Below are 25,229 nucleotides of genomic sequence, written 5' to 3' on the forward strand. Positions count from 1 at the left end.
CTGCTGAGTCACACTTCGCTTTCCAAAATTTATACAGCTACTGGCTAGGCCTCAAGCAGACCTGCAGGGACCTGGGAAAGCCCACTGGCAAACAAACGTTTTTAAAATAATAGAACACTGCTGACTAGATGATGTAAATGCTTGCATGCATAAAAATAAATCTACAGAGAAGACGGCCTATTCTTTGGGTGTCCGAGAACAGTTGTTTACCTTGCTCAGAGGAGTGCAAGATCTGACAGGAGTTCCCCTACGTGAGGAAGCTCCGAGGCCTCCTTATTCGCCACCACCAAATGAACAGTCACAAGTTCTCTGTGAAGTAAAGCTTCAGAGCAACTTCCTTAGGATCTGGGGTTTGTGTTTAAAATGTAGCAGGCTTCAAAGTAAAGTTTGAAAAAGTAGGATTTTGTTCTTATTAGGGTTTTGGCTCAGCGCTAACAAATCCTGATGACCACAATTAAAATTTGAGACTGAATTGGTTGCTCTGTTGCTTGTGAAGTAGTCACTCTTGCCTACAGCGAATCTATTTTTATGGTAGCAGCAGTTAAATTTATAATGATTTAACATTTCTACGTCTACAGGGATGCAGAAAAGCCGAGGCTAGCTAAGTTGAAGGTGGTAGGTGTGGAAGGTATGTGGTGGTAGGTGCTGAGGTCAGGGCTGAGGAAGGGTGGTGGTGTCTGCGGCCCAAGGAAGGCTGACGTGTGAAGGCACATCACAGTGAGCTGACAGCATGGTTGGTGGCTGGCTAGGACAGAAGAGCAAAAATATAGATCACCTACATCTGTGGCATTTAATAACCAATACTTTTAAATAATTGACCGAGGAGCACTGCGTCACAAAATGTCAAATGCTGCTGTTGGCCTTTTACTACCCGGTATTGACTATAACCTAAAATTGGCTTTTAATCATTGCTAAAGGACAACTTGAAAAAAAAATAATCTGTTGAGGTTAGACATATAAGGCCTGATTCTGAACTTTCTTGCACAGATGTAAGTCACAAATGTAAAATGACTCAGGAGACAGAAGTTTTCTTAAAATGTGCAGTGTGTGTATTTTATTTACGTGTTAATATGTTTAGGGTTTGTCCTGTTCAGTCATGTAAACTACTTGCTGATCTGAACTCAAGTTAGCTCTAATATATGGGAGTCACCAAACTAAAACTCTTTGACAAAATCCGTGTCAAGAACAGTTGACCTGAGACTCCTGTCATGGAAGATGAATGTCGTGTATCTTGAGTCCCAGTAAGGCTAGAATTGAGCTTTTCTCTCTTCCGCGTGTACTGTTGTGGTTTTTTTCCTGGTATAGCTCTAATTCGTGTAAGGAGATGGAAGGAGGCAAACCAATAGGGGATGCCTTCTTCCTGCAGGAGAAGATTAGTGACTAGAGTTCAATGAAAGAATTTAAAAATTAATGTTAATTTAGTGTTCATGTTAATTTTAAAATATCAAACAGCGTAATTGGAATATCTGGAGATTTTTTAACAGAAGTATTTGTGCTTACTAGTGTCTAAAGCAAGGATAGTGACAGAGAAATTGTCAACCATGCATCAAGATGACTTGTTTTCAGAATCAACCCTTACCTGGCCAGAGGTACCAATTCAGAGCAGTCCTTTGTCAAGGCGCTTGATGGCTGAGTTTGTGGGTGAAATGCTATTTTTTCCCTTCTTCTATTAACTCAGTTTAGAGCTAAACTTACGCATTGTCAGATGAATATGGACCTGATTTTGAGAGCCCTGCCTGAATTTTTACCTATACTGTTGTCGCTAACATTGAACAGCCACACGTTGCCATTTAGTACCCTGACCTCTGATGAGATCAGTTACAATCCTTCAGAAAATTAACTGTCCTACTGCTAACCCTTATCTCTTGTGTACGCTGAAAGGGATCAAGATATGTTTAAAATTTGGCCAGGATTACAGACTTAACTTAGACTGAAATTATGTAGATTAATGTAACAAATCAGTATGATTAGTTAAAAATCAGACTGACTGAAATAGATTGTTATCATGATGAATGATATTGTAACTTTCATTTTAATTTTTTTAAAAATAATTTTTTATTAGTTAATGACCTCATGTGATCTATTTCCTGAAACATATTTGTAAGATATTACATGTTATCATCCTTTCATTGGAAGAGACCAGAAAATAGAAAGAAGAAAAAAGCAGCGAGTACTCCAAACTCTAGTTGAACTGTTGATGTGCTCAGCCATCCTCAAATGGTGCATAACGATTTTTAGGGAAGCAGAACTTGATACTTCATACCTTGTTTATACAGCAGAAGAAGCAAACTCTGCTAGGGAGGATGTATGTCACTGAACTTGTGTGCTAAGAAACCACTATACTTGCAGTAATTTTTTGAAAATATCTTTAAGATTTATGTCTGCCAATTAATTTTGTTGTTATATTTTACTAAGAGTTGATCTAATGTTCTTTTTATACATTTCACATTTAAGTATCTTTTACTGCAGTCGTTAATGTGTATTGACCAAACATTTAATGTTAGCTGAAACGCTTTCAGATTTCCATAGCCTTGCAGGAAAGAAAGAGTTAGATGACAGCTTTGGGCAGTTTTCTTTATTCTTTCACCTTGGCAGGTTCTCTTTATTTCCAACATCAGTGTCAAGTAGGGATAAACAAAATCTTTGAGGTAGCAAATAATGATTAAAGTAGCTTTGAACTTGGTGTGAAACGTAACTACCGCAACAAAAATAAATACATAATTCTAAAGACCAGAACCATGGATTGCCATTAAAGAAAAAGGCTCAGCAGGAATTAGGATAAATGAAATTATTTTGCTTAATGAATATTTGATGAGTTATATATATTTATCGTATATTAAAAGCTAATATTTCTCATGTGTTTAAACCTGAAGGGCCACCCATATATGATTTGGAAAAAAAACAACACCCCAAACTAGCAAAGTACTACAGTATTTTCTGCTTCATATTCTAAATAAAAGTATAACAGTGTTCTGATCAAATTTTTATTGCTTCGTTGGGATAATGTTTTCTTTGTTAAGCACAGTTGCCACACAAGCCTAGTGCTAGAAAAACAATTGGGACATGTTACTACTGACACCCTGAAAAGCCAAAACTTGCTTTTTAGCCTTACTTTCCCCGCAGAACCCCACATACATATCATTGGCAAGTTTTTGCTTTAAGTGCAGTTCCAGTAGAGGGAGCACGAGCCTGGCCACAGCTGAGCACTGAGACTCAGTTAAACCTAAAGTTTTTGGTAGTTTGTTTGGTAACTAGATTATTTGGTTAACTATGAGAAACTATTATGTCATTATAAAGCTATGTGCTTGTTCCATAGCAATTGGCTAGGCTGTGTTCTAGCACAGTTTATTTACTGAAAGTTTCTTCCATCCTTCATATGACTAAATAAAAATAACAATGGGGTGTAAAGGTATGTTTAGAAATAAATACTCTAGTAACTTTCTCCTTTGCTGGGGCTGTTTAGGTATATCTGGATTCATGTACTACCCCATTCCTGCCCAGATAATAATAATAATAATAATAATAAAAACAGATAATAAAAACAGATGATTCATGCAACCATGTGTTTTTCTCTTGCAGGTTGAATTTGAGTGGCTCAGGCAGTTTTGGTTTCAAGGCAAGCGGTATTTGAAGTGCACTGATTGGTGGCTTAAGCCAATGGCTAAATTGGAAGAATATTGGAGAAAAATGGAGACTATGGTAAGTACTGGTTTTATAGTCTGAAGCTTTTAGAGCTTAATTCTGAGAGCACTAACAGTTTGGTTTTTAACTGTTCTGTAGCAACAGAATTTTTGCTTTATTCAGAACATCTGAAAAATAGAATCAGTATAATCCTGCAACCTCTTTGCTACTGGGGGAGAGAAATAAAAGAAATATGAGCAAAATGAGAACCAAAAACCAAGAGGAGATTTCAGTTGTTTCCTGACTTCACTTGTTTTTAAAGTTTGACAATGCCAGAAGGTGACAGGCAGATATTGCATCACACATTAGTACCTGAAACTGTGCAATGCCACCTGGTCATGAAACAGCAAGATAGACGGTGCACCCTTTGCCATCACAACAATTGTGAATGTATCTGGCTGAAGGTGAAAGTAAAACCCGATGAGCTGAAGGTACAGCTGGCTGTTGGTAGTGCACATGCACAATTACATGATGGCTACAACTAGCTAGAGGTGATTAGTTTCTTGAATCCTTACAGTTGTGGTAATTGCTCTATATTTGAAAGTATATCTGTGCCTTCCTTGATAGTGAGAGTGACTCAGTGACCACTGTTAGCCCACTTCCTGTTGCTGTCCAAGTAGAGACTCAGCTTGAGGGACTTTGCTAAGTGCATGACACACTTGCCAGCATGCCTGCTTCTAGGTCTGCATGCAGGAGGAACTACATCAGAAATGTGTCGTGCTGGTATCCTTCCATTTCCATCAGAAACTGCCATTGCTGCTCACAGCGTAAGCTTCAACTCGTCCGTACATGTCTTGGAAAAGTTTGTAATGTGGCTGAGCACACTGAATATAATTTGTATTAGAAGTGTTTTTGAAATCCCAGAGGTATGACGACACAATATTCTGTTACTGAGTTTTGGGGGAAATCTTGTTGTTCTCTAACCTGTTCACAAGAATTTGGAAGCTTTTCTGGCAACAGCTGGATTCAGGCCTGGAAAATGAGTGAGGAAAAGTGGAATTTTTATATGTGAAATCAGTTGCTGCAAGGAATCGGTGAACGTTAGACTTTCTTCCAAAAAAAGGGAAAAAGATTTATGATCTGTTTATTTTTGTTTTTGCCTCATTTTTTGTGTTCTCATGTGCTGAAACTCAACTAATCTTGAATGACCTTTATCATTTAAAAAAAATGATTTGGTTTGTTTTTCTTTCAAATGACAACTTACCCTCTTGTAACAGAGGCTTAGATGAAGTAGAGACAAGAATGTTTGATTGTTATTTTATATCCATTGTGTGTTGAGAACATGGAAAAACAGCAAACTCAGGAATTCTCAAGGGTTAGGTTTTCTGCAATTGGTGTGACATTGCCATGTGTCTCTAATTAGAAACATGGTGGCGTCAGTGTATCTCCTTTCAACAGGCCTCACGATGATATTTATCAGCAAACTGACGGTCGGGCCAAGACAGAAGCTGCTTCTAATTTAAATTTTAAAATTTGCTTTAAAGTTTTATGACTTATAATGCATTAATCACAATTAATTTCAGCTATTGAAGGAGACAGAAGAGAATGTTAATTGGGAATGTCTGTATTGTTGAGTCTCTTAGGTAAATGAGCTGCTTACTGTATTTTGGACTTGGAGGTGGGGTGGGATTTTTGGGTTTCAACCTACGTTTTGTCCTTAGTTTCACAAAGGGACAGTAGGGGGCAATGTTGAGCTGCAGTTTTAATGCAAGAGCGAGCACCGACTTAATAAAAATACATAGAAATGTAGCATTAACATCAAGAATTATCCCTGTTGCTTCAAGTTAGCTGTAATCTCTAAGATTCCATAACACAGGAAATCAATTGTGGGTTAACAAATTCAACAGCAATTTAACATAAAAAGTGCAGTGTTTTGGTGCATGCTTAGCTTCCACAGCATTAAGTTAAATCAAAAAGGTATTTCTGAAGGTACCCAGTAGTCTACAGTCAGTGTTTTTCCTCCAAATTTATAACTTTAACTGCATGATTCTTTAAAAAGCAAAAATAATAAAATAAAAACTTCACCTATATAATGTGGAAAAATGGTTAAATTATAAATGCCTTAGTGGTTGTTGATCTTGTCTCAGTAGAGTATTAGTGCTTAAAAGGAACTGTTTTGTAAAGGAAAATAATGTATTTTTTCCTACACTTGTGTGTGAGCTGAACAACTCTTGACTTAAATTTTATGTGTGTGTTTAGAGTGATACAAAAGTCAGTCTGGGGTTCGATGTGTGCCTTTTTTTTTTTTTTCCTTTGTTTAGCAATAGAGTTTTAAAGAAGAAAAAAAAAAAAAAAACATTTTCCAAAATTTCTGCTTCTGTTAATTGTAATTGTTCCAATATCGCAGCAAAGTATGATACCTCAGGAAGTTAAGCCCCGGGTCTTCAAACCTTCAGGCTCTATTTAATATTTTTGTACTTTGTGGCAAGCACACAGTCTTATAATAATGTTTAGTCCTGGCATTTCTTTCCCTGTGGATAGTTTTACTTAGGGCTTGCTCTTGTGATGTAAATGTTAAACCTTTCATTTGAATGACATTCTGATAAAACATCACATTTCCCACAATATTACCTCATGAATTTATGAACCACTAAATCTAAAGCAGTTTAACCAATCTTCTTCTCTTTTCCCCCCCTCCCTTGGAAATACGAAGGCTATTCAAATCCTTGAGTTTTTTTTTAAAAGTCATCCAAGATTAACACGTTATCATGTGCAACATCAGGATAAATGCTTGCTGAATTCAAAGGGAGAGTTACCATTTGAAAAAAAGACTGTACAAGCTTTGCTTTCTGGGTAAAGAGAAGTCTGAAAAGCTGAAATCTCATGTGATATGAGGAAGTCTTGCTGAAGCTGTTCTGAGATTCAGTGGAGAGACAATTTGTCTCTCAGGGTCTGATATCATGCAAACCTTGCAATCTGACATTTATTTTAGCTATGAAAATGTTTTAACGCCATGCCAAATCAGTAAGAGCTGTAGAAGTCCTACAGTCTTTTTTTGTTTATTTTGTTTTAGGTTGATTCACATTTGAAAAAATAAAATGTAAATCTCTGGAATGAAAAGTAAACATATATGATTGTACTCAAATGCCAAATCTTTAAAGATTTTTTTTTTTACATATCCAGTGTTCCTTTTTTTTTTAAAAAAAAAAAAAAAAAGATGCTCCTGGTAGTGCTATATGGTATGAATTGTATTTCCTGCTTTGACAGTCCATTTAGCAATGTAGCAATGTATTTATATGGCAGTTGGCCTTAATAACCTTTATTGACTTTGGTGGGTAAGAGCCAAGACTGGGATTATTAAAATGTATCAGTTTCATTGCAGTATAAAATCACAACATATATAATTATGTTAGGTAGGCTAGGCTCCATTTAATCCTACCTATTTATGCAGGAATTTGGCAAGATGATGAAAATTGTAGTTCTAAAACATAAAGAAAAATGAGTGATTTAGTGTATTTAGCAGCATAACCGTTTGCCTACTCTAAAGGATTTATTTAAAGGAACGAAACATAGATCTTAAAAACCTTTTTAATGGTATAAGTGAAATACAAAAGTGATTGTTAAACCTTTTGTTTCACTTTTTGGAATCCTAAATTATAGCTAATGATACTGATATGCAGCATACCTTTTAATTTCCAAATGCAATCTATAAACATCAGCATGTGCTTTCTGTGTAGTTACAATGAGCAAAGTGGCATTCAACAAACTGATGTCTCTGCACAACTGTTTCATCTTGATTTGTACATTAAAAAACAAAAAACAAAAAAACATTAACTCATCATATTATTTTTTATAGTTATTCTCTATGGTACATTTTTATCAGTTTATACAACTGAATTGAAATCAGAGAGTGAAGATATTTCCAAGTAAAATTATTTTTCTTTCCTTTTTGAGGTCTGTTTCATTATTTGGTTCTCTTGCTGCGTATGAAGTATGCCATAGTTTCTGCTGTAAGCCACTATTGTCAGGGGCTTAGAGCCTGACAGTTAGAATTGAGTCTGGGCTGAAACTTGAGCTATGAAATCTCAGCCCAGGGCCATAATATATTTCTTTTTCTTTTTCTTTTTTCTTTCTTTTTTCTTTTTTTTTTTTTTTCTTTTTTTCTTTTTTTCTTTTTTTTTTTTCCAAATTAAAAAAATCGTTTAAATATGTGTTTAAATCAGGGTATTTTGGTTCCAGAATAACCACCATAAGCTGTAAGACAAAATATGCTTTTAAAAGGAATCTTGCTGGCTTTTTGTAGACTTTGGCACTTCAAACAGCTCGCTAATTCTCTGCGGGTGGAGGGCATGAAAAGGTTTGGGGTTCACAAACAAGCTGGGTGGCTGGTAGCATTTACAGAAAATGCAACTTATATTTGTATTAGTGTCATCTTGGCAGCCAAAATTCAAGAAATTCTGAGGTATAATTTTAATTTCTTTTTTTAGCTTCCTCCCTGTGCTTTGGGATATTGCAGTGTCACACTCTTTTCTTGGAGGGCCGTGCGGTGATGGGTGATCGTATTTGCCTAATGAGCTGTGAAATGTCGGCACAACATGGCAGCTCAAAGACCTAAATTTTAGCCATATCTCTGGTCTTTTGGGGCTCTTCTTATCTGTTTAGGCCAGACCCTTTAAATAAATGTGTTTTTGGCAGGTTATATTTTATGTACACCAGGAGTCAGATATTCCTGGAAATGTATCTTTTATCTCAACAACGAGAGGAAAACCCTGATCCTGGGGAGTTTGTTCTTTTTAAAAAATATTTTTTGACACTGATTTCATTGACCCCAATATTTTTAGCCATCAGAAATGGGAGAAAGGATACTGCGTGGCATACAGCAGAATCACTGACAATCTTTTTTTTTTTTTTTAAAGTTGTATTGCACATCTTTCAGAAAAAAAAATATTTACAATTCTGAGGGAATTCAGACTTAAGCTTCCAAAACAAAGTGTGTGCTGAAAGCACAAAGGACTGTGTTTATGATTCTCTTTGAAGTGTTTTTGCAACAGGATAAGGAAAATTTTAGAAACTGTCTGATAGTGTTCAGGGTAAATACTTAAACCCCTTTAGAGAATTTCACACACAGATACTGTGCAGCAGAAAAAAGGATACTTATGTTTCCTAAAGCTGCTACAGCCTACAGCTTTGTACTTAAAGACAGAGGTGTTGAATAGAATTCTACTGAGGATACATCCAGTGACAATATCTACAGGAACATCAGAGCAAACCAGTGGATAGCACTTTCTATTTTTAACCCTTCTGTGAGCTGCTTGAGATCTAAGCTGAGTTGATATGAAGCACTATAACATTTCTATTATAAACTGGAATTGCTAAGAGGGCAGCCTTCCAGCTCGCACGGCATCCTGCGAAAATGACTCTGAAAACATCTCAGGTTGTAACGCCGAGTGGCATGAGCCAGGGAAAGTTTCAGGCAGGCTACCTCGATGTATGTGCCACGGGGAGGCAAGGTGGGTTTCTGACAGCACAGGCAGGAGGGCCGTGGGTGGCTGGCCCAGCTGTGGGGCTGCTGGGGGGTGCTGCTGTGCTGCCTGGTTGGTGCCGGAGGTGCGCACGCTGCCCCGCTGTGTCCCCGTCTAGGTGTGTTCACACCTGGGTTGGGAGGTTGTTTGTCCGTGTTCTCGTGCACACTGCTGTTCTTTGGTGAGCCTGTTGTGAATGACTAAATTCTATTGTCTTGCGCTAAACCCTTCCTGTAGCAAAGCTTCTTTCTGTCTTCACTGTGGTTGTGTACAATCAGACCTATATGGTTGTGCGTCATGTTGTACATGCAAATACGTGTAGGTATGATGGGCTCTGTGTTAGCATTTAAAAACGTAAGTGCATGCAACGCAATCAGCAGAAATCAAAGCCATGCATATAGGTTATGTCCCAGTTTTGTGTTTGAGCTGTATAAAAGGATCTGTCTGAGCTGAGCCCAGTGACAAGCAGGGTTCTGCATCACGTAGGAGTGGTCTCCGACTGGATAGCTCGCCAGAGCTGGTCCAAGGAACACGTGTCTGTACATGCTTGTGCACATAAACACATGCACAGGTGTGTGGTTTCTAATCGGTGATGATCTAACTCCTTCATGTAACTCCTGGATCATCTGAATTTTCATTTAGAACAAAGTGGCTTATAGGGGATAGCACCAGGGGCAATAGCTTGCAGTTCTCAGCAGCAGGAACAGCAGAGGAAGAGTTCAGAGCATAAGACTACACTTGGAAGTGCTGCAAGTCACCCGGCGTGTGTTGCAGAGAGAAAAGCCCAGATCATAGATCCTGCTGCATCCCTGTGAATACGTGTCAGTGCTGGAAGGATTTGTTTAGAACCTGATGCTGCCCTTTTATTGGTAGTGGGAACTGGGATGATTTAAGCGAAAGTGAAGTCAGTATGATGGGGCCAAGTCAATTATATTAAAAAATTGTGCTGTTTTCACCATTTTTCCTCAGAACCTTGGATGAACATGTACTGGAATAACAAAGGATCTTTTTGTCAACAGTTTGCTTATTTATTTATAAGGCTTATTGTGTGCAGTGGAAACCAATTAGCAGTAGTATTGTGTTCTGCTATTGTTTTACTTGTCCAGCTATTCATTGCAATGCCTTTTATGGTTTTTGAAAGTCATTTCCTAGTACAAAACCTCAATAAAAGACAGTGTTTGCACGTGGAGAATAACAGTTTTTGGAAATGCAAAATACTCTGTATTTTTGAAATGCCTGTATATCTGTAAGTCATATAAAATTAATTATCAACTGTATTGAAAATGATTTCTAGTTCTCACTGAGGCCATCATAGAAGTGATCAGATGCAAATTTGTACGTTTGTGTCTATAAGTTCTGTGTGTTTTTGAACATATCACATAGGTAGGAAGGAAGGTTTGGGTTGGTGTTGAAACTAAATTGCATTGGTTTGGCAGGAATAATTTTAATGTGATCCTTATAGACTAGGGAAAATTATTTCTAATGAAAGTGAAAGCAAATGGCAGTATGACCAAAATGTCACCATCTATGTTACTGGGAGTTTTTGAGTACAGTGAACATTTCAAAACATGGCCTTATTGCTGTCATATTTAGTGACTGAGTCCATTTTATAAAATGGAATACAGCTGTTATACTTTTCACATGGCTGTTCTGTGTGAAGGAGGTAGTATTTTCCAAGAAGTTGCCATTGCTGCGCTGATACCTTTTCTTTCTTATCTGATCATCAGTGCCTCTAATTCCTAACGATCATGGGTAAAAAGTGGTTTTGCAATGTAGTTTTAAAGTTACATCATTTTTATCAAAATTACAGCTCTTATTTTATGTATAAAGAAATAAACTTGGCTTCGATATAGGCCATGGAAAGCATTATGGTCTGTTGGATTAGGTGCTAATTCTTTCACTGACCTGTTTAACTTGTGCAAGTAACTTAAGTATGGTTTTCAAAATCAGCATGGAGATCAAAACGTTGAGGTCTTACTTTGGTTTTAGGTGGCAGGAATTTTGTGATCTTAAGTTCCTCCTCAACTAAAGGAGGTTGTGATTTTTTCATTATAACTGAAAGAGTTGCTGTGTCCCAGGGAGAGAATGTTGTGCAGTTGGAGGAACCCCACAAATTTCTGCCTTCCCCCTGCCATGACTGGAAGCTGTCTAACTAGGGCAGCATGTAAAGTATTTTGTTTTTATTTTCAGGTGGACAAGTTCTGTCCACAGAAGTATGATCGCTGGAGCTTACTTTGTTCTGGCTTACCCTGATTGCCTCCAATTGTAGCTCTCAGCAGTTTTGGGGTAAACCCTTTCTTGTACTTTTCATTTCTTACTACACATACAATCATAGAACGGCTTGGGAGGGACCTTAGAGACCAACTGGTTCCAACCCCCTGCCGTGGGCAGGGATGCCACCCACTTCGCCAGGTTGCCCAGGGCCTCATCCAACCTGGTCTTGAACACTTCCAGGGATAGCACATTATTCTGCTCAATAATCCTGAAGCTGTACACATAAAAAATGTTTACTATTCAGCAGCTGGAAAATAATTACTGGCTTTTGTCAAATGTCCCTAGTCACCATCAAGTTTTGGAAGATCTTCTTGGTCTGCTAGCGAATCTGAACTCTATATAATTCTCACAGGTCTGCTCAAGATGAACCTGTCTGGATGTTTACCATGCTGGATTTTGGAAAGTGCACTAATCATGTCTGGATCAGTTCATATTGTCTATCTGCCTAGGGATTGATGTGTAATAAACTGTTTATTTGATATATATGTGTATATATATGTATGTGTATGTACTCTACTAATTATGTTTTAGCTCAGTCTCCAAGCTTTTTTGCTACATGCTAATGGATTAAAGCCTCAAAGGATTTGTTAGCTAGCTAGAAGCCCAGTTGTTTGACAAGGATGTGGTGGGACTCGGTGTGGAACTGGAAGGTGTTTTCCTGTAACTCAGACCTATGGCAGAGTAAACTTACTCGTTGTCCTCCTCGACTACTTGTTCTCATATTCTGTCCAATTTCCTGCTTCCATTTCATGAAATATGAGTTCCTGTGCTGAAATTATTTGCAACCTCAGAACTCACTACTCTTCTCAAAACTAATGGTTGGTTATATTTCTGGTGGAGGATTTGGATAGAAATTAAGATTAGCCTGTACAAACCAATTTATGCTGATGCTGTCTGGTGCCAAAGTACACAGAGGTCGTACTTCCCATAATTCCTTAATGCGCACCAGAAGTTGAAAATCTTTCAGCAGCTAAGCTTTATATTTCTATTTTCTCTTCTGTTTTGGGAAGGATGAGAGTACTGCGATACTACATGTGCAGTGGGTAATATATCTATTCCCAGAGAAGCAGGGATGAAGTGACATGAAATTCTGTGTTGCGTTTCTGTCGATGCTCAACGCGAAGGCCAATAGAGGTCCTGGCTCTGTTAGTCTGAAATGTTACGATGCTTTTGGAAGGAATAAAAAAATTAAAAGCCTTCTCATGTAGGTGGTGTCTTTGACAGTGCAACCTCAAGGCTGACTGACTTTGTCTCTCAGTGACATTATGCAATGACAGTTTTATATTCAAGGTTTTTTGGACCATTATTTCATTACTGATCTTAGCTTTCATGGAAGACATAGGTGGTGTGCGTGTTCATAAAACATGCATGTGGTCATGGTCAGTTCCAGCAGTGGTCATTTCACGGAGGAATTGCGAGTTTACAGTGCCAGACCTTAGGAAGTGTGGGGGCGGGGATGATGGCCAAGACATCAGACACATCAGTCCTGAAAACTCATAAGATTGACAAAAATATTGAACAAAACACTGCTGTTAAAAAAACACTATACGGGACTGACTTCTCAATTCTTTTCTTTGCTTTTCATCTGCTAGATTTTCTTGTTGAATGTAAAATGCTGTAATTGAATCATAGCATTAGCTGGCTTTTTCCAACCAAACAGCCGATTTAGGCTCTTTACTGCTAGTTTCAAAAGTCACAGAGAGAGAGCATGCGAAGACAAAAATTGAGCACATAGATGTATAATCCCGAAGGAATAAACTGACTTGTACTAGACAAGCTGAAAGCTGATTAAAATATTTCTCATCCTTTGGGTATGCAACAGCTTTTGATGATGGAGAGTGTATTAATATTCAGCTTCGTTGCTTGTCGACACTTCAGACAGGTCCCAGGAAAGTCTCTGAAACGGACCAGGTTTTCTCACCCTGCCAGAAATCTTTCTGAGACACAGAGCAGCACCCTTATACCAGCAACAGCCAAGATAAGCATAATGCTAGTTAGCTATGTCTTTATTTTAGACATTGCTTTTAGACATTTTGAAAGGGTTGAAAATTTTAAAGAATTCTTTTCATGATATAAACTCATTTAGATACAATAAAGGAGAGAGATTAATCTTAATTGTTTAAAAACAAGGCTGCTATAATCTATTCAATTTTAAATCCATTTGTCAGAGTTCTTTGTAAACATACAAAAATCTCAATACTAATATAGGAGACTGAGGACTTTGGAGAGTGTTCCTGCTGCCATTATTTTACAACAGCCAAGTCTGAGGTGTTGGGTAATGTTCTCTTCCTTCCTTCATTCCCTTGTAATGCAATACCTACCTTCCAGACAAGAATGGGATGTAAACAGCTGCTTTATCTGCTGATACTTCTCCTATTATTTTGTTGGCATGCTGACATATGGGGTGTTTGCCTTTTTTTTTTTTTCCCCTTCCACAGTGACTAAATACATACAGTATCTCTAGAAAACATGTCATACACTCTGTGAGGTGCCTGTGAGGATGGCTCCAGGGCTAAATACTTCCTGTAATGGGTGAAAGAGCATGGCTTAATCAGCTTAGTTAACTTAATTAAGCTGTGCTTTTTCTTGTGGAGCAGCCTTTAAGTATATTTCAGTTGAAAACTGTTTCATAGTTGTGAAATGATGCAAGGCTGGAGAAATCTGGTGGGGTTTTAGAGTGGGTTTGAAAAAGGTGAAACTTCCTAGTTGTTCTGTAATGTCAAGAAGCGAATCCAAGGAGCGTGTCTTTTCTACTGAAGATCTAAAGGAGAAATTGTAATGCAGTTTAGTCTGGAAAGGCTTCTCATACTGAAAAAGTTTACTCCCCCCTATCCAGTTAACATTTGTATACATGAAAAGAGCTGTCCATGTTCATCCCAACTCACTTTGCCTGCTTGCAGATGTGTCACCAGATGCTGTAACCCTTCCTTCTTCACCATTCTTTGGAAGAAGGTGCCTGGTGTGGTGTGATTGTGAGGATGGCTATGGATCTCCTCTCCTGTGGTCTTTGGGTCTCGGCAGAAAACAGGTTTACAATTTAGTGATTTGAGCTGAGTTGTTCTTGCTGTTCTTCGTGAGGAGGAAGCCACCTGCCTGGGGGGTTAGGGAAGGTGGTGGCGGTCCTATTAACAGGAATATAGCACTAAAGGCAATATAAGTGAGAACTCCTGGGACAGCAATATCAAAGGGCTGTAGTAGTTGGAAGACGAAGCTGGAGGCATAGGTGGAATGGACGTCTGGGTACAGTGGGAATAGAAAATGGGCTTGTCAGGAAAAGCTTTAGAGATGGAACAAAAGTTTAAAAAAAGGGAAGCAGTGTCTCAGGCAAAACAGAGTGGTGTGGTTTGGGAGAAATGGGGCAGGGTAAGTCTTGTAATAGGGGAAGTGCTTGTGGAGCTGAACAGGGAGCTTGAGCAATTCAAAACTTTGAAAAGATTGGTGAATCCATAAACACATGGAGATGCACACACACAGAAGGAAGGAGGTTTATTTGTTTAAGAAGTGTGCTGTTCTCCACAATTCTTGAAGTTACAGAACTTTACTGAACTGATACAAGTTAGTTTCTCATCTTAGTACCTCCCACTGCTTGTGCATAATTCTCTGGTAGACTTCAGTGTTTCTTGATTATATGGGGTGTTATAATTTCCTGATGACTGGTTATGTTATTTATAATGCAGAGGGTGTTAATCCTTTGGTGATTAACACTCTATTTGAATTACCAGAGGTCAAAGGTGCATTCTTTTATTTGGGCTTTTTGCAGGGTTTCTGCCTTTGATATTTTTTCTCCTAAAGGGTTTGTGTTTTCTATTTTTATCTGAAAGCTACTTTGAGATAATTCAAGGTGGCGGGGAACAGTGGAGCATCCTTCTTCCTTTGGGGCCCAAGTCTGTTCAAGCTGAAGTCATTAGAAGGTAAAATCTCTTTGCAATGAATAGGTCCTCCCAGAGTCTCATTCTTCTCCATTTTGGAGAGCTGATTTATTACATAAAAGGCTTTATTTAATACACACATGCACATATATGTTGATATACCCACAAGTCAGTGTGTGTGTATATGTATGTATATATATGTGAGGATATACACGTGCTTATGCATATACACACTCCTTATGTATAAATATGTATGGCTGATGTTTCAGGTGGTTTGGAGATACTGTGTATGTTTTTGTCCCACTGTCAACTGATCTCCCAGTTACTGACTTTTCAGAATTGAACAGCTAATTTAGGGGCCAGAACTCTTCAAAGCTTGCGGCTGGGCAGAAGTTGCCCTTATCCAAATATTTCTAGCCTTGCTCTAAAAGCTCTGGTCTTTCTTGTGTTCTGCTGAGCTGTGCTGCTTCCAGGGCTGAAGCTGGTAAGTGGGAAGCAGTGAGGGCTTTTTGTTGGTTTTGTTTGCACACAGTCCTGGGCTTGTGTAAACATGAAAGCAGCTCCAAGATAACTCACTTTTTTACAGGGGTTTTGAGTTGTTGTCTCCAACTTCAAAGACTTTCCAGTGATGTACAGCAATTATCAGGGTTGACCGAAGTATGCTGTGCCGCTGGCTTTACTCATTATTATGAATATGTCCATAGCATATTCCTCCACTGCGGATGCTGAGGTAGACGTTCCACCTGGAGGTTTCTTCGTGCTGTGGGAGTTACATCTAATGCCAATTGGAAGAGTATGAGGATTTAGGAAAACCTTCAAAAGTTCCTTCCTTGGTACTTTTCTACTCTAAAACCTTTCTGCTAGTGCCTGGAGCTGCTAGAAGTCAGTTACAGGAATGCTGTGTTGATAACTGCTAACTCTGAAACAACTAGGACTTGAATATAGTATACAAACAAAGGAGTCAGTCCAAGAGCAAGGAGGGAAACGATGATGTTAGGAAGCCAAGAATGAAAGGAGAGCGGATCACCCGGTGGGGTCTGTATTTCAAGCTGCAAACTTCAGTGTATGTTCGCAGCTCAGATGATGCTAATCTTGGAAATGGTAAGGGGATCTGATAGGCTGCGTCTGCATTTTCCAATACAGGCATAACTGATCTTGACTTGGTGTTTTAAGAAAACTCAGCATCAGACTAGGCTGATCAAGTGTTAACAACGTATATTTTGCAGAGCTGGAACCTAGGTTCACTCGTGTCTAAAAGCGCTGTTTTAGCTCAGTTGCCAGCTATAGCCTTAATGCCCGAACTGCTGGATGAAGTCATTCAGTCTGTCAGAAAGGTGAAACAGATTATAACAGTCTGTTTAATCTATGTACCAAAATTGTGAGTGTTCGATATTGCTCTACAACAAAAAGGATGGCTATTAGGCACGTGGAAGCGCAGAGGCAAGGTGCTCCTGTCCAGCCATTCATTTGATGATTTTGTTTTACTGTCGGTGTTAGCTTTCTCTCTGCTTTTCTCTCTGGTGTTTTGCTCAGAGCTTGGTGAGGTGCTAAGATTAGTGCTGCTTTGCTTTTGTCAAAATGTTTCATGTTTGCTGTGACAGATAGGTGAAAATGCAGTATTTGTTCTGCTCCAGAATGCAAAGAATAGGGCTCAGACACTGAGGACAATTAGTCCTATGTTGTGGGATGAAAAGCAGACATGCAGAAATTTTAGGGGGACTTTTTTCCTGTACATGCTCCAGGGAGAACTTTGCATATAGCACTGTGGCTTCCTACATGACTTTTCTGTTTAAGATTTTTTAAGTGCTGTCTGCCATTCAATTGCTGGCCTGTGGTTAGCTTTATTTCTCTTGTACAAATACAAAGCACTACGCTGGCCTCATTCCTTTTTTTTTTTTTTTTCCCATTTGTTCCTTTAGTGTTTCACTCGCATTTCAGTAGTTGCATTTTAGCTTAGAAATGTTTTTTCTCTACTTCTGCAGAGAGAGTAGTCTGGTACTACAAAATGTTTGGAAAGCATAAGGACTTGAAGGAGGGTTCAGTGGGAGGCAGAAGTCAAGTCTGAAGTGGTTTTGGGACCTGAGCAAGAGGAAAAGAGAGGAAATAAGTAGCAGGAAAGAGAGAGGAACAGGGAAGGAAAACAATTGTGTGAAAAAAAAGACAGTATAACAAGGTGAAAGAAGAGTAAAAAGTACAGAGAAATGAGAATAAAGATCATGGAACTGTAAAGAATCATGGAAGTGCAAGAGATAACACGAAAGAGAAGACTAATAAATTAGAACCTGTCAGTACACTTTTTAAACTTTATTTGTAGTCAGCATAATGAAGTTAATGTGCAAGTGTCTCATCTTTCAAAGTTATTCTTCCTTCTCTCTGCTCCTTGAAGTTAGAAGAGCTACTGTAAGTGATAGAACAGGAAGGAGAATGCTTGCTTTCCTGGATCAAAGGATTCTCAAATTGCAGGTCTAATTTTAGTCTGTATTCATGGGAATCTTGAGCAAAATACCAGGGTTGGTATTTTGTCTGAATAAGAAGGTATTAATAGGAATATCTGAATTTTTGTCTATTAAACTTTACCTTGTTGACTGTAGCATTTGATAGTCTCGCTCTGGAAAAACAACATGTAAACTAAAATAACAAGCTGTGCAGATAGTGCTGTGTAAATGTATTTTTTTCTCTTTATATGTCAAAAATGGTTTTGTCTGCTGACACACTAACAAATCACCTTTCTTGAAAAAAGTTGTTCTTTTATGACCTTACTATAGCATAAAGTTCAGCCTGAGGGTCTATGGATAGAACATGTACAACAGTGTGCCTGTGTGAAATTTTAAGTGATGAGCTGCCTGATTAAAGCCAGAAAGTGTTTTTGTAAAACTTGTTACTAGTTTGGTGTAAATCCATTTTTATTACTCCAAAAGGGGAGAGAAGGAATTAGCAGGTAGCAAGAAAAGACAGGGAACATACAGCTGAAGGTGCAACTTAAACTAATATAAATATCAGCACTTTAAATCTGAATAATAAGATCCAGCTTGGTAACTATCAGGAAGGATGGAGCAAGTTGTTTTCTGACTTGGCTGGTACAACTATAGAAACTTACGTAGCAGCTTTATATTGATGGTTATATTATGTGTAAATACATATTATATTGTAATTTTGATGGTCCTGTTTCAAAGTCTGCTGAAATCTACTTGACTCCTTCTTGCATGTCACAAACAACTATTTCTTTATATGGATTGAACCATAATTATTTGCAGAAGTGCTGTAATCTCTTTGCAAAACAACTGTTTCAAAAGCTGGCATAGTACTTCATAGTACTTCAGCAAATAACAGGACTCTAGTCTCTAGGGCTATGAATCTGTTACTGTGAATATGTGATGCTCTTCTTCTGACTCCTTCCATAAGCAAAATTCATACAATTAAATTAGTTACTACCCAGTCACTGCATGCTACTTGAAATAAGTGGAAACATGTACATCAGAAAACCAAGTATCTCTATTAATTTAACCATCTTATCTCCTTTGTTTTATACTTGCAATAAGTCAGTATGCCTATATGAGCCATGTCAGCGTTTGCTATTTAAAGAATTACTTGCATTTTTTCAAATATAATTTAATCAAAAAACATTTTACCATCTGTTTGTACAGTACAACTTCTGAATAGAAGACACCACTTGGGTCAGAAGATAGTAGGTAGGTATGGAGTTTCAACTGGTCCTCCAGTTCCTGGTTTCCTGAGGATATATGTGATTGCTCCAATATAAATGTTTTAGATCACAATGACAGCTGTGGAAATTAAACATAGCCAGCAAAATCTATTTTCTGTCTTGTCAAGTAAAGGAAAGGATGGATGAAAAAAATTCCCTGGACAAATGAATTCTTATGAGCAGTGGTGAATCCTTTCCTTTTGCTATATTAATTATATAGTATTCTGCAAAATGTAAGTCCAGCTTGGGTTTCTTTAGATGTTATTCACGTGAAAGTTCACCATTTAATGGTGAAAAACTTGAATATGATTCCTAGGCCATATTGTAGAACACAGTGCAAACCGTAAATACAGAGAAAAAGAGCCCTGTAGGATGGTTTCCAGAGCAGTTGCAATGACCTGAGAATGGAAGAGGCTTCATAACTCTATGAAGATCTGGAAGGAGGAGGATTTCTACTTTCCCCAAAATCTTGTTTCTCGTAACTTATTATGAACAGGGTTCTGTTTCCCGAGGCTGCAGCAATATTAAGCTTTACCTTATCTTATTTTAAAACACCTCAAAATGTTGAGTCTTACACAGAGATTCTGTTTTTAAACACAAATCTTGATACCTGCTTCAGAGGTTATGTTAATGCAGAGAATGCTGAATTTTCTCATACAGACTATACAGGAGTTCTGGGCTGAAAGAGAATAAGCAGAGAGGCTCCCCTGCCGGAAGGTAAATCTTTGAGACACGTTTATTGCATTATTTCTTTTTTCCCATCCTGAGGTACTTTCCTGGTTTCTGTACTCCCAGGAGGATTCATTTTCCCTTCTAGCTTCTCCTCAGTGTCTACCTGCATCTTCGCCAAGCGTGCTCACTCCTGACAAGTGGTTCGAGCCCACCGTCTGCACACTTGAGAGGAGCCCGGATGCCTCTGCCTCTTCGGGTGGCTCGTTCCGTTCAGGCTTGGAGCACTTGAGCACGCTGTTGTCAGTGAGCTTACCCTGCTCCTCTCTGGCCCAACTCTTTCTTGTTTCCACGGCAACTTCTTAAGTAACTCCATCTAACGGAGAATTTTCTCTAGCAATTTGCTGTTAGAAGTAATTTGATAGTCTTTTTGTGAACGACACCAGTCACTGGCTGTTTCTGTTTGAGCCAAAGACTCAGAATGAGCTATGGAGTACTTCGTTGTCGCATTTACTGTGTTTGTGGGTTGTTGGTTTTTTTGCCAACTTAGGGGAAATCATGGAGGTTGTAGCTCAGAAATGAGTCTATGGGTTGTTATTTGTATATTTTTTAAAAAGACATTTTATTCTGACCGTTATGGAGACTTTTTTTTTTTGTGTGTGTGGAAAAAGCTCTCTTTAAAAGAAAAAAAAAAGTTTATTGCAAAGTAAATGGTTAAAACTGAGCTGCAGTTACTTGAAAGAGACAAATATACATTCATTATTTCCTGAGTATGTTGTTTTTATGGGCAAGCGAAGGAAGCAATGGCTGGGTGTCATTAAGGAGTAGCTAGTGGAAAGTGGTGAAATGAGCAATGAGACTTGTAAAGTGTCATGAAAACTGAAACACCAGGGTACAAAGTACCGCTTATCCTCACAGATATGGATACCATATGGCAACATTAAGGGAAGTGGGGAGTAGGAGACAAGAATCCTATTATTTCTCACACTTTCATTTGCTTGCTATTTGCTTTGGGCAAATGACTTAAGAAGTTGTGCATGAACCTTCCTCTGTTACGGTATTTATTGACAAGACACCTGTCTTCCCGGTCAGGCTCCTTGAAGTTTCTTTGGTGTTATTCCAGCTTTGGCACTTCTGATTATAATTTTTATTGTTCTTGTTCTAGAATCATTATTTTTGTAACTGTTCTGAGGTTGAAATCTATATTTGTTTTCACATGCTATAACCCTGTGTTCTTGTACAGCATTTCACTTTTTTCCTTATTTTCCTCAGAAAAGGCAACCTGCTATGATGGTGTTATTGTGATCCCTAAAATCTCTTTTTGGCCTTCTCTTTTTTTCCTTTGTCTTTCTCTGGACCGCTTTCCATGACTCTTATACATGACTTTGGAATCAGATGGATTGATTGAGGGGACTTTAATACAATATATTGAAAGCTCCTGGAAGGACAGCTATGTGCTCTCTGCATCTTTGGAAGGAGGCATAGGAGAGAGCAGCCTTTATCAGCTCTCTAGGGACTCCTTCAGCTGTGAAAAGATTTTTGTCACCTCTCAGCTGTTTCTTCCTTCCCACTTCTAAATTACACCAATCTACTTGCTGGAGTTTCCTTAACTTGTAATTATTTTGTATTAATTTCATATTTCTCTGGAAAAAAAAAAAAGTCTTCCTTAAAATTTGTTAGGCTTAAGTCTACCAATGTTAAATACAATCATCTTAGTTTTAATAGTTTTTTTAAATGTAATTCTAGAATCTCTCTCTTTTGGTCTTCTAAGAGTTCAGCGTTTGCCAAATATACTCAAATTTCCTCTTCTGATGACATCCTCCAAAGTTAATGGTTTGTTGTGACCAAAACAGAATGGTGTACAGCATGCAGAACTGGATGGAGAGAGCACACTTAGCTGCTCTTTAACCATTATGTAACATCAGAACTCTCATCTGAGGGGCCCGTTTCTGTATTTGGTTTTGCACTTATCTAAGGTGCTGCAAATAAGCAGCTCTTTGATGGAGTCAAGTAAGATAACATGATTATAAGGGAAGGTCCTTTTGTCATTGCAGTGGTTGCTATATGAAGAGAGAACAAGAAGCTTCACTGAAAAAGGTGAATGGGGAGGGCAAGAAAATTTAGAATTTAGCAGAATTTAGCAGAAGATGTTATAAAGGGAGCTCTTGAAGCATAAGGTTTATCCTTCGTGTGTTGTAATTCTGAGGATTAACACTTCATATGTTACATCAGGCTATATAGTGGGCATATTGTGGTGATATCACTCGTAAGCTCACACATGAAGCTCTATAGCCTTCTCTTAATTTTAGCCACACAAAGAAGTGCAATTAATTGGTTCTCTGTTGTAGAGTTTAGTGCAAATACTTGACATTTCCAGTGATCTAGGAAAGCTGGCACTTAAGTAGGCATTTCATAGTTGCAAGGATCACCGTTGCACCAGTGTAATGTTTTTGCAATGCTTTGCTCAGTAGAGCACAAGCCTGTTTGTGGGGAATAATGTCCAAAGGACATCCTAACTTCTGTTTTCTAAAGAAGTGCTCAATATGACATACAAAGCATTAGGGCATAGAACCAACCCAATACATTCTCAATTTCAGATACAGGGAAAAAACTGAAATATGAAACTATTCCCACTAGAAATGTTGTAAATCTTACAAAATATATAAGCTTTCCTCTTCGACATACATCAAAGGCATAAAGCTTGGGAGATTAAAATATGTTTTTAATCTTGGTTTGATGAGCAAAACTTTCAACATAATATTTATTATGAGAGGCTCTACTTGTTGCCTCTTCCCTTTGTTCTGTTTATATATGACTTCCTTTCTTCCAAAGAAGTAGGAAGTATCGCTTTCACAAAGCCAAAGGATATTGCAATGGTTTGTTCATTTAAACCGAATCGTAGGCCCACGTGGCAGACACAAACTTTTCTTTTATTGTCCTGGGTCCCAGAGGAAGAGCAATGCTTTCTGATGGCTTCCCATGAATGCCTTTCATTTGTGGAGGAGTTTCAGTGGCTTATGCTGACTATGCAAAGATCAAACAGGCAGGAAAATTGTGGTTTTGAGAAACTTAGCCAAGATCTTTGTTATTTTCTCAGAAGTTTTTCTTCTCTAACCCTATTTTTTAAGGACAATATTAGGACAATTGGTTGTAGTGACTGGTGGAAAAGAGCTTGTTGCATCATTTTCTGTTTAACGTTTAAGTATTTTCTTACTTATTAGAAAATTTGTAGGCATATATAATGAAAATACTAACCATAATTGCAGTCTTTCTTTATTGCAGTTGGAATCAATGGTATCCAGAATTAAGTTTAAAAAAATGTTGTGGCTTCTTGGTCCTGCAATCTGATCTATATCGGGACACTGTGCCTGCAGTTTTTTTGCTGAAATCATACAGGTTTTGCCTGGGCACAAAGGTCTGTCAAACAGATTTGATTATAGGATTTGACCTATTGAAGACTCTTTTGTTTCAAGAGCAGTTTCTTTTTTTCTTTACAGTTTTTTTTTAGCTTTCTTCATAAATATTTCCATTTTGCTTAGCTGTTAGCAAACATAAGCATTGGAAAGAGATGTGCAGACCACAACATCTTTTTAACTGCAATGATGGTGTGTTTTGCTAGCAATACACAATTTTCATTGTGTTGCTTGTACAAAACCTCATGTTTTTCATACAAATTTAGGTTTTGCTGAAGGATTATTTCAATAAAACCAGAATGGCTTAAGTTTCTCAAGTAAAATACGTAGCATCTTTAGAGGTCAGATGTAGCTGAAACTTGAACAGCTGTACAACATGCATCCTAGATTGTTTTTAATTGTCTTCCCTTTCTCTAACAGCAGTAATTCTTGTTTATATTGTCAAGAACCTTTCCACTGAGCACAAGCGCACCATACTTTAAGGTCGCATGCTTAACCCCACTGCAGGGTTACAATGTAAATGGGCCCCCTTTGTTTTCATTAATGTGTGAGGGGTGGATGCAAGGCAAGGCTGTTCACAAGGCTTAAATAACTTATTGTAAAAGTGTCTTAAAGAAAGCATATTTTGTCTCCATACCACAGTTGTTTAGCATTACTCTTGTGCATCCAACCGACAGCCAGTATGGCAATGGATTTTGTGTGTCATTTTGTTCTTTTGACCTGTGATTCTTTTTCTCTTTTTTTTTAACTGAGCCAATGAATTCACCTCAAATAACAAAACAAAGGTTTTCCTCTTTTCTAACATCCTAGCAGTAGTAAACAAAGCTCACACTGTTTTTCCTTTACACGACAATTTACCAGTTGCTATTTATGTGTTGCTGTAGAGGTTTTAACATTGACTATGTAAAAAATGTCAAAATAAGTAAGTATGCTCAGTGTTTTTAATCAGTTGAAAAATGAATGAAGTATATCCAAAATAGTTTGGGGAGATTTCAGTCTCTTTGGTGCATTTCTATTTGTAGTCACAGGTATGGAGGAAAGGTACAGTTGAAATCTTCTGGGTTGTTTTGGCTTTGATTATCTAGAATTTGCCATGAATCCCGAGATGTTAGGACATTTCAAAACAAATTCTAATTATAATCTCTGGCTGGCATATGCAGATGGTTTAGTAGGCCAAAAAAGTTGCAGTCGTGCTTTTTTTTTTTTTTTTTTTTTAAAGATATCTCAGTTCTAGGTCATATCATTTTTATTTGTTTATAATTTCGGACCATGAATTTAATTTGATTCATATCTACTTTTAAGTTGCGTAGATTTATACTAGCGCATGAAGAGTATATACATGTGAGTGTGATCCTCCCAGTGTGAGGAATTTGAAGGTTGTATGCAATGGTTTCTATGTACTGAATATGTAAGCACTGAATGAACAAGGCATGGGGAACTACTCTCTCTAGAAGATGAAGCAATGACAAATCCTTATCAAAACAGCACTGTTGTGAATGCTGCAAATTGTAGCTTACTTGGAATAGTACTTTGTGGGCTCTCAAATTGTGTTACCCAGACAGAAAATTTTTTGCTTACGATCTTGCTGTTGAGACAAAAATAGGTGTTTTTCCGAGACGAAAACTCTTCAGTATGAGATTAAGTTCACAGAATTTGGTTGCTGTGTTTTAAAACACATAAGCCGTGAAATTTGATTAGAGAATATATATCAAAAATTGCATGATAACAACTTAAATAAAAATACAAAAGGGGTAGAGGGTGATGGTAGTAAAATCTGAAGTCTAAATATTGAAGAAAGACCCATTTATGATCCAATTAAATCTTTTTGCTTCTAAAAAGAGAAATACTTCTATGTACCATATGAATAGGTTAGATTATTGTTCGTGTAGTCTATATCTCTTATTTGTGGACTCCAAACACTGTGAAATGTGATTTGCCCTCTGCTGTTGTGCTAAAGCAGATTGTGAAGTGGATAGACAATAATATTAAATGGAGACTTATAGCTATGGTATCATACGTGGTATGATGCATCTTCAAGGTAGAAGTTGTGATATGTGAAGAACACAGGTCAAACCTTCTTCCACATACTGTTAACTTCCATTTCTGTAGTTGGCAGATCAGAAAGCTTTCTCGTTTAGCTTAATGGAGAACATCTCCA

General features: G+C 37.8%; 1 protein-coding gene across 1 annotated transcript in view; it reads left to right on the forward strand.

The window, feature by feature from the left end:
* The window catches only part of FTO (FTO alpha-ketoglutarate dependent dioxygenase), a 238,135-nt gene that overhangs the window by 69,832 nt on the left and 143,074 nt on the right, over positions 1-25,229 (forward strand). Inside the window, exon 7 of the mRNA XM_032195753.1 lies at positions 3,580-3,699. Coding sequence (XP_032051644.1) covers positions 3,580-3,699 — 120 coding nt within the window. The remainder of the gene's footprint in view (positions 1-3,579; positions 3,700-25,229) is intronic.

This window comes from Aythya fuligula, chromosome 12 (assembly GCF_009819795.1).
Source record: "Aythya fuligula isolate bAytFul2 chromosome 12, bAytFul2.pri, whole genome shotgun sequence".
Lineage (NCBI taxonomy): Eukaryota > Metazoa > Chordata > Aves > Anseriformes > Anatidae > Aythya > Aythya fuligula.